The following is a 13,314-nucleotide window of genomic DNA, read 5'->3' on the forward strand; positions in this document are numbered from 1 at the left end:
AGTGGAGGCAGAGGCGGCAAGTGCAAACTCCGCAGGGGGAGGTGGGACGCGGGCGGGACCTACTCCAGGCACTCTTCCTTGGCTCTCTCCCTTCCGCCCGACGCTGGCCCCAGGTTAAGTCGGGCGGCCTCGCTGCCTTCATCACAGCACCTCCCGGGGCCCTACGTGAGGGCTCGCACTGCGCAGCCGCAAGGCCCTGCACGTGATGCCGTCGCGCAACGCCCGTTGGCGGGTCTCTGGCGCCCGCTTATTGGTCTGAAGCAATCCTCGCCCCACCCCCTCGGTCCACCAATGGGCGGGGGCGGGGGCGTGCCCGAGAGGCGGGTGGGTGCCACTCTGGGCTCCCTCCTCGTGCTCGGCGTTGAGACCCCCACTGCCGCCGCGATCGCCGCTGCCCCCGCCTCGGTAGTCCGGGCCCGGCCGCGGGGTGCGCCTCGCACGGTAAGACTGCCGCTCCTTCCGCTACCTGCTGGTTCCTCCCCGCTCGCGGAGATGCCCTCCCAGCGGAGCCTGTGTCCTAAGCAGTCGGTGCTCGAGACCCCATGCGGCTGGGGCGGTGGAGGGGCGCTCGGTTGTCGGGGCCGGGCTGGGGAGGGCTCTCTGGCCTCTGAGCTGGGGGGAGATGCCCGGCCCCGGGGACGCGGTGACCGTCAGCTAGTGTAGCTGGGGTATTTCTGTGGGACGCTGTCCGGGGCACGTGTGACACTGAGGGCGGGGGCGTCATGGGGTCAGCGCCATCAGCATCCCCCCACAGCTACAGCCCCTGCCTCGCTGTGTGACCTTGGCCGGGTACCCTCTCTGAGCCTCGCGTGCCTCGGCACCCTCAGCTAGGAGGGCGGTGGTGTCGGGGAGTGCGGGCTCCAGAGACTGCGTCAACAGAGGTCTTGGTGGGGAGCGCACAGGATTAGCTTTGAAGACAGAGCCGCTGCCTCACAGACCGGGAGGGGTATGATGGGGAGTTGGGGAAGGGAGGGGGGTCCTTTACCCTCATTTGTCCTCGTTGAGGATGAGAATGGGGCGGGGATGGGGGAGCCAAATCCATGGGGATGGAGGCGGGAGAAGATACAGGGTCCTACACCTGGCCCCCTGGTGCTTCTAGGGACTTGGCCCTGAGGCTGCAGGAGGGATTCCATTTAGGTTCTGAGCCAGTGTTCCAGTTAATGAACAGGGGCCCTGCTGCACTGAGAAAGGAGACCCTGGATTGCCTTTCCTCTCGATTCTTGGCATTAGGAAGCAGGAGCAGAACGGAAGAAAGTCAGGGGCAGCTGACAAACCCTGGACCCTGCCTGGCCTTTACTTGTTGGGACCACCAGGGTGTGGCAGGCAGTCTGGACGCTAGAGGGAATCTAAGCACCTTCTAGCTGAGGGATTGGGGTAGGAGGGTTTTGTGGGGAGGGGATGCTGGATAGAGGAAGGCAGCTCTTCTTGGGGAGATAGGAGGGTGTGGCATGATGGGTGAGAGAGAGAACACTCATACCTATCCTTACAAGGAAATGGAGTCACATCCAGACTGAGTTGATATAAAACTGCCACAGCCATACCTGACTTCCAGTCTTACCTTTCCAGGCATCGGTCTAAGTATGTGGGTCCCCACTGTGTTCAGTCTTTGTTGGGTCCTGGAGCCAGCAGGTCAGTGGCCCCAATGGGCAATCTTTTTACAAGCTTGAGCAATTAAAAAAAAATGTCTTTATTGATTTTAGAGAGAGGAAAGGATATGGAGAAACAGACACTGATGTGACAAACATCGATCATTTGCCTCCTGCATGCCCCCTACTGGGGATTGAGCTAGAAACCCAAGAAGGTGGTGGGTTCTGGAGCTCCACCTGCCATAGGCCCTCCTTCCCAGTCTGGAGGCTTGGGCCCCACTGTGGGACAGCCTGGAGTAACAGACAGCACCCAGTGGGGCAGAAGTTGAAGGGGCTGAGAACGCTGGGTTTCTGTGTAACTGTCCATCTGTCTACTCACTTGTCATTGTCCCTGGGCCTGTTCTTCATGCCAGAGGCTTCATTGGGCCTGGCTGAGCCCTGCCCTGGATAGGGTAACCTTGAAGCAGCAATTCTCTATAAAGTGAGCGGGACCTGAGCTGGCAGCATTCTGTCCTCTAGAAAGAAGTTTCCCCCAATTTCCCCGAGAGTAACTGAGAGCCAAAGAAGCCCTTAAGGCCCTTGTTCTAGCTTTCCAGCCCTCCCCATCCTGTGGCTTGTCCATGGTACCACCCCTGACCTGTTAATAGCCCATCTAAGAAGAGGTGTTGTTTTTTTGCTGGGCTGGGGGTATTTTCCAGGATGTACATTCTTCATATCTGCCTTGTGAGTTCCTCTGGTTTTGGGGACAGCAGGCTCCCAGCAGTCTGTTCTCTGGCAATCCCTGGGGACCTGCCTGGCCTGGGAGTGGAGGAGGGGGACAGCAGGATGGAGGTGGAAAGGGGGAGGGAGGCCCCTCAACCCATGAGCTGTATTCTGAGAAGGCTGAAGTCCCGGGGGGCCCACCCTAAAGGCCATTCCTGGCTGTTCCAGGATTGCCTGAAGTCCTCTCTCTCCACAGTGCTGCCCTGAAATTGCCTTTGCCTCAAAAAGCAGGCCTTTGGGGTTTGCTTTTGCAAAGGTGGGGGTGAACTGGGGAGCCTTGTCAGAGCTTCAGACACCAGCTGCACCAAACCCTCTGAGGAAGAGGCCACTGCTTTTTCCTGTGTTACAGATGAGGAGACTGAGGCACAGAGATGTGAAGTAACTTGCCCGGGCAGCCTGAATCTGGACCAGGACTGCTGGGCTCGGGAACCATGCCCCCCTGCCCATGCCCCTGCCCATGCCCCTGCTGGCTCCAGAAGGCTGTGCAGCTTGGGGCATACTCAGGACTTGGCCGGCACAGGAAGGGGCCTCGCAGTTCCCTGAGGGCACAGTGCAGCAGGAGGAGGCTGGACACCTTCTCCTCCTGCTTCTGATAAGGAATTGTGTGAAGAGCCTGGCTTCGGGGGGACAGCCTCCTGCTGTGAGAAAGGAGGCTTGCTTCTTCTTGGCTCTGGGCCCCGGAAGTCACGTACCTCCCCCTCTGCTGGTCAGTGCAGGAGATGCAGGTCCTACTCTCTGTCTTTATGCAGGCCCTACCTTTTGGGCGTTCCATGTTAAGGAAGGAAAAGGGTTGATCACCAGTTGATGGTGGCAAGGCGAGAAGAATGCCTAGTGGGAGGCTATCCTCTGAGATGGGGGAGGGGTGTGCCCTCCAGGGCAGAGGTTGGCTAAGAGAGTGGGGTAGGGCTTTCCTCTTCCTGAGAGCATTTGGTAAGAGTTGCCAAGAGGGCCCAGCCAAGGCCCCAACTTGGGCTCCGCTTAGTTTGGTCATTCATTCATTTAACAAATACGAAGTGAACACAGGTTCTCCCTGCCAGGTGCTGGGAGAGTTTGGCCAAGACAGAGTTTGGCAAAGACAGTTACTGCCCTTGAAAGGTAGGGAACATAGATATTAAATGATCCCATAAATGAGAAGGGGATCCTTTTAAAGGTGTTTCAGGCCTATGCTGGGGTGGGCAGGGGTGTGGTGTTGTGCTACCCTAAGAAAGGTACACTGGGGCTGAGATCCAGGCCAGGGGGACAGGATTGTTCCGGGCAGGCAACATGCAGTGCATTGTGGGGGAAGACAGGGAGGGGGCCCTGCAAGTACTGGGTCAGAGTGTTTTTGTGAAGAGTTCCCAGGAGCCTTTGCTGATCCGCCACTGGTTAAGAGTTTCACCAGGGCCTCCAGGGGAGATGCAGGGATCTTGTGGGCATTGGACAGTCATTCCCGCATGGCTGCAGAGGTGTGGCTGGAACAGCCTCTTCGAAAAGTGGGCAGGTGATCTGGTACCCCTTGCTCGTGGCCATTTTTCACATACTCTGAGTCCATAGCTTCAGAGGGTGGCTGGAGTGGATGGGGTGGGGGTAGGCTTCTCTCCTAGAGCCAGAATCCCTGGGGATAAGCAGACCCAGAGCAGCCCAGGCCAGAGATGATGAGTGGGGGCATAGTAACCCTGCTTGCACTCTGAGTGGGGCCTGGGAGCTAGCCTCCAAGGGGATGGGGATGCGTGCTGGCCTGGCTGTACCTGCTGTGGTGACTCCTGCATTCCTGAGACCCAAGCCTTGCCTTTCCTTGCAGCCTCCTTCAATCAGGGGTTCCTGGCACCCAAGCTGATCACCGTGCCCAGGAGGCAGGGCTGGGGCTGGGTGGACTTCTTGAACTGGGAAGTGGAAAGGGAGGTGAGGCCGGTGCCCAGGCAGCTCAGCACCTGTAAGACCTCCAGTTCATGCCCTCCACTGGCCCAGCCCCTCACTGTGAGGCCACCAATCTGTGGTTTGTTTCCCTTCCTCATTCCCTGGACTAGCTGAGATCATTCGTGGGTCACCCATCTCCCAAATACTTCACTGTGTATCTCTGAAAAATAGGACATACTTCTCTACAGAATCCAATTTCATTATCTCACCAAATAAAATAAGCTTTTATTTCTTAATGTCGTCTAAGAACCAGTCCCATTCACACTTTCTAATTATCCCCCAAATGTGTTTTTTATGGGCAGTTAGAAACCCCCTACCCCATTTATTTTTCTTCTTGCAGCTGGTGTAGTGGAAAAAACCAGGTCATTTGTCCCATAGAGTACCCTGCCTTCTTGGTCTCTGTGTGTGTTAATCTAGAACAGCAGTTGGCAGACTTTTTCTGTGAAAGGCCAGACAGTAAATAATTTAGTCTTTGCAAGCTATGTGGTCTCTGTGGCAACTACTCAAACTAGTTTTTTTATTTTTTTATTTTTTTTTATTGCAAAAGCAGTTTTAGACAATATGTAAACAAATGAGTGTGGTTGTGTTCCCATAAAACTTGACAAAAAACAGGCAGTGGCGCTGGCTGGCTGGTTGGAGCTTCCTCCCGTACCCTGAAAGGTGGCCGGTTCGATTCTGGTCAGGACACACCCAGGTTGTGGGTTTGATCCTCGGGCAGGGTGGGCAGGGTGGTTGGGCACCTGCGGGAGGCAGCGGATTGGTATTTCTCTCATTGATGTTTCTCTCTCTCTCTCCTCTCTCTCTCTCTCTCTCTCTCTCTCTCTCTCTCTCTCTCTCTCTCTCTCTCTCTCTCCCTATCTCTCTAAAATCAATCAAAACAAAACAAAACAGGCAGCAGCCCTGTAGTGTGTTTTTTGCCCATCCCCTATCTAAAAAACTTCTCTTTATTTTTCTTGCAGTTTGGAAAAAATAACAAAACAGGTCAGTTGTTCTAAAGACTATCCTGTTTTCTGGGTGTGTCTCATTGCTTTCTTGTGGAGTCATTTAATTTGTTCCACTAACCTCTGTGTTTTCAATAGGCCAGAAGTTGGAGCTAGGGGCTTGATTAGATGCAAGTTAGACGTTTTGGGCAGGTGCTGTGTCCTTGTCAGTGGTGCTGCCTCACATCAGGAGGTATCAGTGGCCAGGTTCCATTGTGAGTGAGGGGCCATTAACCAGTGCATGACTGGCTGATGTCACATCTCCATTGCAAACTTGTGTCATTCCCCTTAAGAACTCTAGGTCATCTGTTGGTGACACGTGAGCATCTGTAAGCATCTACTTCTGCAACCTTTTTCCTCCTGGTTTACCATCCACTGACTCACTGCCTCCAGCACGAGTTGGGGGTTGCAGAATTACTTGGCATTTGGTCATTTCTTTGTTATTTAATAGCGAGAATTCTTCTGTAAAAAAAAGAGCTTTCTTTGAACCACCAGGGCAATTTCATTACGGGAAAGGCCAGGAGACAGGCTGAACTATTTCTCGTTATTGCCAATTTTCAGAGTAAAGAGTTAGGGCATTGTCACTGTCAGTGGTGACAAATGAGGGTTTGGGTTTGTTTGTTTGGCTTTCTCTCTTCTTTTGTTCCTAATCTCTGTGACTGCTCCAGTTTTATGTATTCCATCTGTTTCCTTCAGTTGCACTCATTATTCTTTTTAAAAAAATGTTTTTATTGATTTCAGCGAGAGGAAGGGAGAGGAAGAAAGGGATAGAAACATTAATGATAAGAATCATCGATCGGCTGCCTCCTGCATAACCCCTACTGGGGATCGAGCCCGAAACCCCAACATGTGCCCTGACTAGGAATTGAACTGTGACTTTCTGATTCATGGATTGCCCAACCATTGAGCCACACCGGCAGGCTCATTATTCGTTTTGATGTTGAGATGATCCCAGCTCAGCCCATGGGGGCCGGACTGTTCACACAGGCTTCCTGGGCACCCCCGCCGTCCCTGCCTTGAGGCAGCCTGCTTTTGGGGAGCTGAACTGGGGAGGGCAGTCCCCTTCACAGACGTCTGTTCTGTATATGGCCCTGGTCAGTCACAGTAGGGAAAGCTCCAAGGACACGTCTTACGTAAACCCCCATTCTTGTTCCCCTCTAAGCATACTGTTGACTCTGACCTTTATTGGCTGTATGACCTGAACACTGTGAACTCTGGCTGCAGGAGGGTACACCCTTGGTGTCACCAGCTCTAGAAATGGCTCCTGGAAAGAGCCAAAGAAGTCCCCTCCTTTCCAGACTGCCCTTCCTGCCAGCCTCAGGTGGCCTGGGCACACGCGTTCTGTGCTGGTGCTTTGGCACCCAGAAGCTGCAGCTCTGTGCCTGCCAGTTGGGCCCTGGGTCAATAAGGTGTCAGGCGGGGTGAGGGCTCTTGGTGAATGTGGCGTGTGGGTAGAGGAGTTGGGGGCAGAGCTCCTTGTGCTAGAGGGTGCAGGTACCACTCGGGGTGCTAAGAGCAGCAGGGGTTTGGGTCCTTCCTAAAGGGAGGTCTCTGTTCTCAGGCCATGGGTGGCCCTGATCCCAATGCCTTCCCCACTCCCTATCCTACAGGCTCCTGCTGGTGTCGTTGGAGCATGGGAGGCTGCTGAGCTTAAGCGTCAGGGTCCAGAAGGAGCTGCGTGTCTCCCCCGTGGCAGGGAGGGCATCCATGGCTGCAGCCAACAAGGGTGAGTGCCTTCCTGGCCTGGTAGGGTTTGCAGGGTCTTCCAGCGGGTGCTGGTGAGAGGGGTGTTATTGCCTGTGGGGCCTGCATTGGCTGTGTGTGGGGGTGTGTGTGTCTGAATGTGAGCACAAATTACATCAGTAATTGCACCAGTGTTTATGCTAGGTCCTAGGGTACACCCAAGCCCTAGCAGGGAATGTGGGGACCCCTTGGTGTGCTGGTCTGTGGAGGTATGTGCCCTCATGTCCCTGTGTTCCAGCCTCTGTGTTGCACTGTGGGGGTTGGGGAGACATGCAGGGCTTGGGTGAGCACTGAGCTTGGCGAGGTGGTTAGAGCCACAGAAAGGAATTTTGGTTTCATTCAGAGTCAGAAGGGCTCCTGGAGCGTTTTAGGCAAGGGAGGCTGGTGAGATTTAAGGGTCAGGTCTGGGATCTCAGCAAAGAATGTGGAAGTGCCAAGCTGGCTCCTCTAAGAACCCAGGTCGGGGCTAGGCCAGGCCCTGCACCAAAAGGACTCTAAGCAGGGCTCTTGGGAGGCCTTGGGACTGTGGGGGCCAGAGAGGACTGGGGTCATGCTCTTGGTAAGACAGACCTCCCCCAGGATTGGCTCCTGATATCTGCCTGTCTCAACTCCTGCCTCCTGGCTTTGAAGAACCTGAGGGTCTTGTGAAGGGTTACACAGAAGAGGGTGACTCTGGGTAGGGTCCTGGAGGCTCCCCTGGGTTCTCCCATCTTTCCTGCCAGTGATCCGTGATGAGTTAGGGGCAGCGCAGCCTCTCCCAGGTGGTGGGCTCAGTGTGGGGTTTGCCCCCCTTGTTTTTCCCACTCCCAGACAGGTCCCAAGGAGCCTGTTCCTGTCCTTGCCCCAAACCTTGACCAGGTTGGGGTCATCAGGAGGGGCAGTAAGGGACCTCAGGCACAGGCATACCTGGAAGAGAAGGTCCCAGAGATGGGGGGCGTGGCCCTGCAGAGGAGAGCCCTGGGCAGGCTTTCTGAGGCCAGGGCTGGGTCTTGGTCCACCTGGGGCTAGGTGAGAGTCTGGAAGACTGTCTCTTCTTGTCTCTGGTGTCAGCCTTATTCCCTCTAAGTGAGGTGTGATATTAGCCAATTCCCGACACCCATTCTTTGGGTATTTTTTGTGGGAGGACTGGGCCTCAAGCCTCATGATCCCCAGAGTCTGGTAGGATATGGCCTAGCCTTGAAAGGAGTTCAGCCAGCGAGTGCTGGCTGATGTCAGGGGCACTTGCAGGGCCTCGGGAGCAACAAGGAGGAGTCATTTCCTGGGGGTAGAGGAAGCCCACAGTCCCTGGAGCCATCTCCCACTCTCGTCCTAGGCAACAAGCCCAGAGTCCGGAGTATCCGCTTTGCAGCCGGCCATGATGCGGAGGGCTCCCAGAGCCACGTCCACTTTGATGAGAAGCTGCATGACTCAGTAGTCATGGTGACCCAGGAGAGTGACAGCAGCTTTCTGGTTAAGGTATGTGCACAGCTCCCCCACCATTAGCCTTACTTCCTCCACCTCCTTCTCAGCCCTGCTTGGCTTCCAGGGCCTGTCAGTTTCACATCCTCTAAGCTGCCTCCATAGACATATCCTTATCCCTCCCTGGGCCTTGGTTTCCCCATCTGTGAAGTGGGAGGTGATGAGATTGCAATGAGATGAATGCATTTAGAATGTCACCTTGAATGAGGTGAGTGGAGTGGAGCCGTTATCATCTGCATCACCCTAATAGCAATGGAAGGTGGGTGTCCAGGCTGTGGTGTCGCAGGCTGGGTTCAGGTCCAGGCCTGCTAGTCAGGCTCTGTGACCTTGGCAGGTCACCTCAGCTTCCTGTTCTCTGAAATGAAGACAATTCACATCCCATAGAGTTTGTTCGAGAATAAAATGGAAGAATGTATATATGTTACACAGTTGCGAGACTAACTAATTATGCTAATAACAAGGTATGACTTTATTTTCCTTTTTTGCCAAACCGCTGGCTAATTCAGCCCCATGTTTTCTGCTCTTTGGAGCACACCTCCTATTGGTCACACTTCACACACCCTCCAGTGTGGCTTCTCCAACGCTTGGGACACTGTTGGATCCCACACCCCCTTGGGAGGGGCAGGAGAAGTCTCTGAAGGGAATGGATTGGGGGAAACAGAGAGTGAGGCCCTCAGCTTGGACAATAAACCAGGGCTCCGAAGTTGAGCAGGAATGCCGGGGGAGGGGGAGGGGGCGCATCTGGTCCATCGAGGCCACCCTGAGAAGGGGCCCAGATTCATTCCCATCTCTGCCCAATCCTTGCTCTTTCTCCTAGGACAGTGGTCGGCAAACTCATTAGTCAACAGAGCCAAATATCAACAGTACAACGATTGAAATTTCTTTTGAGAGCCAAATTTTTTAAACTTAAACTTCTTTAACGCCACTTCTTCAAAATAGACTCGCCCAGGCCGTGGTATTTTGTGGAAGAGCCACACTCAAGGGGCCAAAGAGCCGCATGTGGCTCGAGAGCTGCTGTTTGCTGACCACGGTTCTAGGACAACTTCCCCAAGGGAATAAACAGAATGAAATAAAACTTAAAAAAAAAAAAATAGCCCTGGCTGGTTTGGGTTGAGGGTTTGATTCCCAGTCAAGGGCATGTACCTCAGTTGTGGGTTCGATCCACCGCCCTGGTTGGGGCATGTACGGGAGACAACCAATCGATGTGTCTCTCTCACACTGATGTTTCTATCTTTCTCCACCCTCCCTCCCCTTCCACTCTGTCTGAAAATCAGTGGGAAAAATATCCTTGGGTGAAAAAATCTCTCCCTCTCCCCCACTCCCCATTGCAATATCTATTCATTTCTATTACAGAAACTTTGGAAGATAGAGAAAACGATAAAGAAATTTAAAAGTACCCACAATTTTAGAATCTAGAAATAACAATGGTTAATATTTTGATGTTTGTCATTCTAGTTTTTTTTATAGCTTTGTTTCCATAAACAAAAAGCTGGTATCATAGTGTAACACTGTTTTTTGTTTGCTTCTGTTGTGAACCGTCTCCTGCCCCTGTCAGTAAATCATTTTCCACAAGATTCTACAACTGTATTCCATTATATGTATCATCGTTGATTTAGCTGGCTCCCTATTCCCCATGTTACTGCTGTTTCTATTTCTCACTGTTATAAAGAGGGCAGTGATGGGTATTTTTTTGCACATTTCTGAGTATTTCCCCTGGAAAATTCTGCAAGTGGTGCAGCTGCATCACAGGTCATCCTTGGCAGTTCCAGCCAGAAAGCTCTCTTGAGAAGTGTGTCCTCCACCTGCAGAGTGCGGGAGCCACACGGACTGAGCTTTATCATGCAGTGGCATCAGCCTGATCCCATTGAAAGGCTAAATGTTCCATGCAGCCAACCCCAACTGGCCCCCAGGGACAGGCCCCTCTGGCCCCTGAGAGCATGAACAGAAGAGTGTGTGTGCATGTGAGCTGTGGGTACAGCATGCACCTCTGTGCCTCCTGGACTGGCACTCGGTCAGCCTACCTGCTCAGCAGCCACCCTGGCTTGTGACCCTTCATACGACTGGAGTTTCCAAGGATGGCATCTCTCCCAGAGGGCATTGGTTGCCAAGCACTGCATGAACAACAGAAATTGCTTGGACCCTGAGTCGGACCTGTTGGACACAGTGCGCTTTTGCGTGGGCAGGCAGGCATCCATGTTCAGATGCCAGCAGGCAGGCAGGAGCCTGGGTTCAATGGCTGGTGCCAGGTCTGTGGGCCAGCTCTGGACTGACACAGCTGGTCTCGTGTCAGTTTCTCATTCTATCCCAGCCTTTGTTCTGTGCAGTTTGTGTTGCCCCATGCCTCCACATGAGTGACTGGAGGACCAGTGTCCCTGACCCAGGGCTATTGGCTCTGGGCAGGTGATAGTAGTGATGGGGGCAGGTGAATGGCCCCTTCTGGGCAGTGGCTGGTACCTTGCTCTGGGCTACTCACGGTAAGTGGGGCCAAGAGGCCTGTAGCCTATCATTTCCTGGCTTCCATTTCCTTGCCTATAAAATGGGCCCCTGAGGAGCTGTGGGGCCCATGAGACAGATGCTGAAGAGTGTGGCCCAGCTGTGGGGTGAGGTCCTCAGGGAAAGACCTGGAGTCGCCGGGCTTGGGGTATGGACCAGCTGGAGTGGAGGGGGCAGATAGACCCCCTAGGGTCCCCAAGGAAACGGGTGCAAAGGCCCACAGGCTCACAGATGGCATGACGCGGGTGGGCCCTGGGGGAGGCTGTAAGTGAAGGTGCTTCCTTCCTCCGCCCTTCCTGCTGCAGGTTGGCTTCCTGAAGATCCTGCACAGGTATGAGATTACCTTCACTCTGCCCTCGGTGCAAAGGCTGAGCAAGGACGTCCGAGAGGCACCTGTCCCCAGCCTGCACCTCAAGCTCCTCAGCATCATGCCTGTCCCAGAAGGTGCGTCCTCTGCTCAGGGTGCTGGAGGCTTGCCTTCCTCCAGCAGGGCCTGGGAGTGAATGGGAGTGAGAACACGGGATGCTCTTTTCCCCCCATGGAGCGGGGACAGGCAACGCAGCAGCTGGGAACATGACGCCTTCTATTCGGGCTTACAGTGTGGCAACTTGGCAGGTCCCTTGCCCCAGGCCTCACTTGCTGGACAGAAGCCCATGGACTCACACTGTTGGCCTATGTCTGCCCCATTGCCTGATAGTTCACTCAGCGGGATGATGGGAGCCACTGAGGAGCTGGCTCTGGACCTTCAGACCTCCCCCCTTCATGTCCCTTAAGAGAAACCTGCTGGAGCCTTAGGAACTTCATGGCTCCCTCCCAGCCCCCACCTGGGCTTTGGGCTGGGGGCTGCCTCTCCCTACCCTGCTAGCTTCAGCCCCCACCCTCTCCATAGGCTAGGGCGTCAGTTTCACTCTTTTTCCAAGCCCCAGCTTCAGTCACATGTCCCCCCACCTCCTCATGACCTTACCCTTAAGTGGATTGAGCAAACTCCCTCAGGCCTTTGCCTCTTGCCACTTAATCTGCTCAAGTCCTGGCCTGTCCAGCCCCCTTTCCAATCACTCCCTCTCCCTGCCTGCCTTTCGGGGAATCAGCAGTCCCTCCTCCTGGAAGCCCAAGTTTGACCCTTGGAACCTTAATGGGGTGGCCCACAGGCCTGAGGCATGTAGAGCTCATTGAAGAAGGGGAAATTCCTGACGCCTGTGCCCCAGCCCCAGGGGCACGGGTCCTGGGCCATCCTTGCTCTTTTAGAGGAGGGAGACGATGAGTACTGGGGGGCAGGGGCTGGAGGCCATGGAGTTGCTGATTGCCCGGACAGGTTACAGCGTCAAGTGTGAGTACACAGCGCACAAGGAAGGTGTCCTCAAGGAGGAGATGCTGCTAGCCTGTGAAGGTGGCACAGGCACCTGTGTGCGAGTGGTGGTGCAGGCCCGCGTCATGGGTGAGAGTGCAGGGCATGCATCTGGCTAGGGGAGGGAAGCGCCTGTTTGGCCAAAAGGGGATTCTGCCTTCTTCCTGTCTGAAAAAGGGATCCTTGCCATGGCTGGCTGGGGTTCCCCACCTCCTTGGTGTCTCCACCTCCCCCCATCCCCCTCTTCCCCCATCCCCCGCCCCCGGAATAGAGCCCAGAGAGAAGGTAGAGGGGTCCTCTTGGAGTGGGTGGGGCCAGTGGTCCAGCCTGGCTTACTGACTTGAAGCCTATCTTGCAGACCGGCACCATGGCACACCCATGCTGCTGGATGGTGTCAAGTGCGTGGGTGCTGAGCTAGAATACGACTCGGAGCACAGCGACTGGCACGGCTTCGACTGAGGCCCACGCCCCGGCCCACCTTGGGGCCCCTCAGCCTTAATCTCCACCTCATCTCCCCAAATGCTGCATGATGGTGTGGCTTCCTCATCTGTCCCTAGGATGGGCATGGGGGTGGTGTGTCTAGCGGCCTCCAAGCTGGGGCCTTGCCCACACCTCACCTCTGCCTTCATTCATGCCACCTCCCTGCCTCTCCTGTGTCTTCCTCTTCCCACTTCCTCCTCTCCATGTGCCTCAGTCTCCTGCGGGAAGAAATGGGTTGAGCCCCCAAGGAGGCTATCTGAGGAGGGGTGGGGGAGGGGGAGGACCTAGGGTGGGTTTTACCTATCCCTCCCCACTTGCAAGCCATAGGAGCTCCAGCCAGGGCCCAGGAGAGGAGGGAGCTGGCTCTGTGATGTCATCATTTCCATTACTGCTGCTGCTGTCTCATTTAAGCCACCTCTCCTGCCTCCTCCCTCTTTCCCACTGCTGTCTATGGTGAGTAGGAGGGAGGTGCAGTTCCCAGCTCCTGCACCCAGGTGTGTGTTACTTGGTTTTTAAACAATGGTTGGGATGAAATCCTAAAGAAATAAAACTTTCAGTGGATACCAGAGAC

General features: G+C 54.7%; 1 protein-coding gene across 3 annotated transcripts; it reads left to right on the forward strand.

Annotated features, from left to right (window-relative positions):
- The first annotated feature begins 304 nt into the window (after positions 1-304).
- On the forward strand, positions 305-13,311 carry ADISSP (adipose secreted signaling protein). 3 transcript variants are annotated; one of them, XM_079783361.1, is made up of 6 exons: positions 305-441; positions 6,835-6,950; positions 8,280-8,422; positions 11,224-11,362; positions 12,231-12,353; positions 12,622-13,311. In XM_079783361.1, the coding sequence occupies exons 2-6, from the start codon at positions 6,932-6,934 to the stop codon at positions 12,720-12,722; spliced, it is 525 nt and encodes a 174-aa protein (XP_079639487.1). In that variant the 5' UTR covers positions 305-441; positions 6,835-6,931; the 3' UTR covers positions 12,723-13,311. The 3 variants fall into 3 exon arrangements, with proteins under 3 accessions (XP_079639487.1, XP_079639488.1, XP_079639489.1); XM_079783363.1 differs by lacking the exon at positions 305-441 and adding an exon at positions 1,607-1,629; XM_079783362.1 differs by lacking the exon at positions 6,835-6,950.
- Positions 13,312-13,314: the final 3 nt, after the last annotated feature.

This window comes from Cnephaeus nilssonii, assembly GCF_951640355.1.
Source record: "Cnephaeus nilssonii genome assembly, chromosome: 11".
Taxonomy (NCBI): domain Eukaryota; kingdom Metazoa; phylum Chordata; class Mammalia; order Chiroptera; family Vespertilionidae; genus Cnephaeus; species Cnephaeus nilssonii.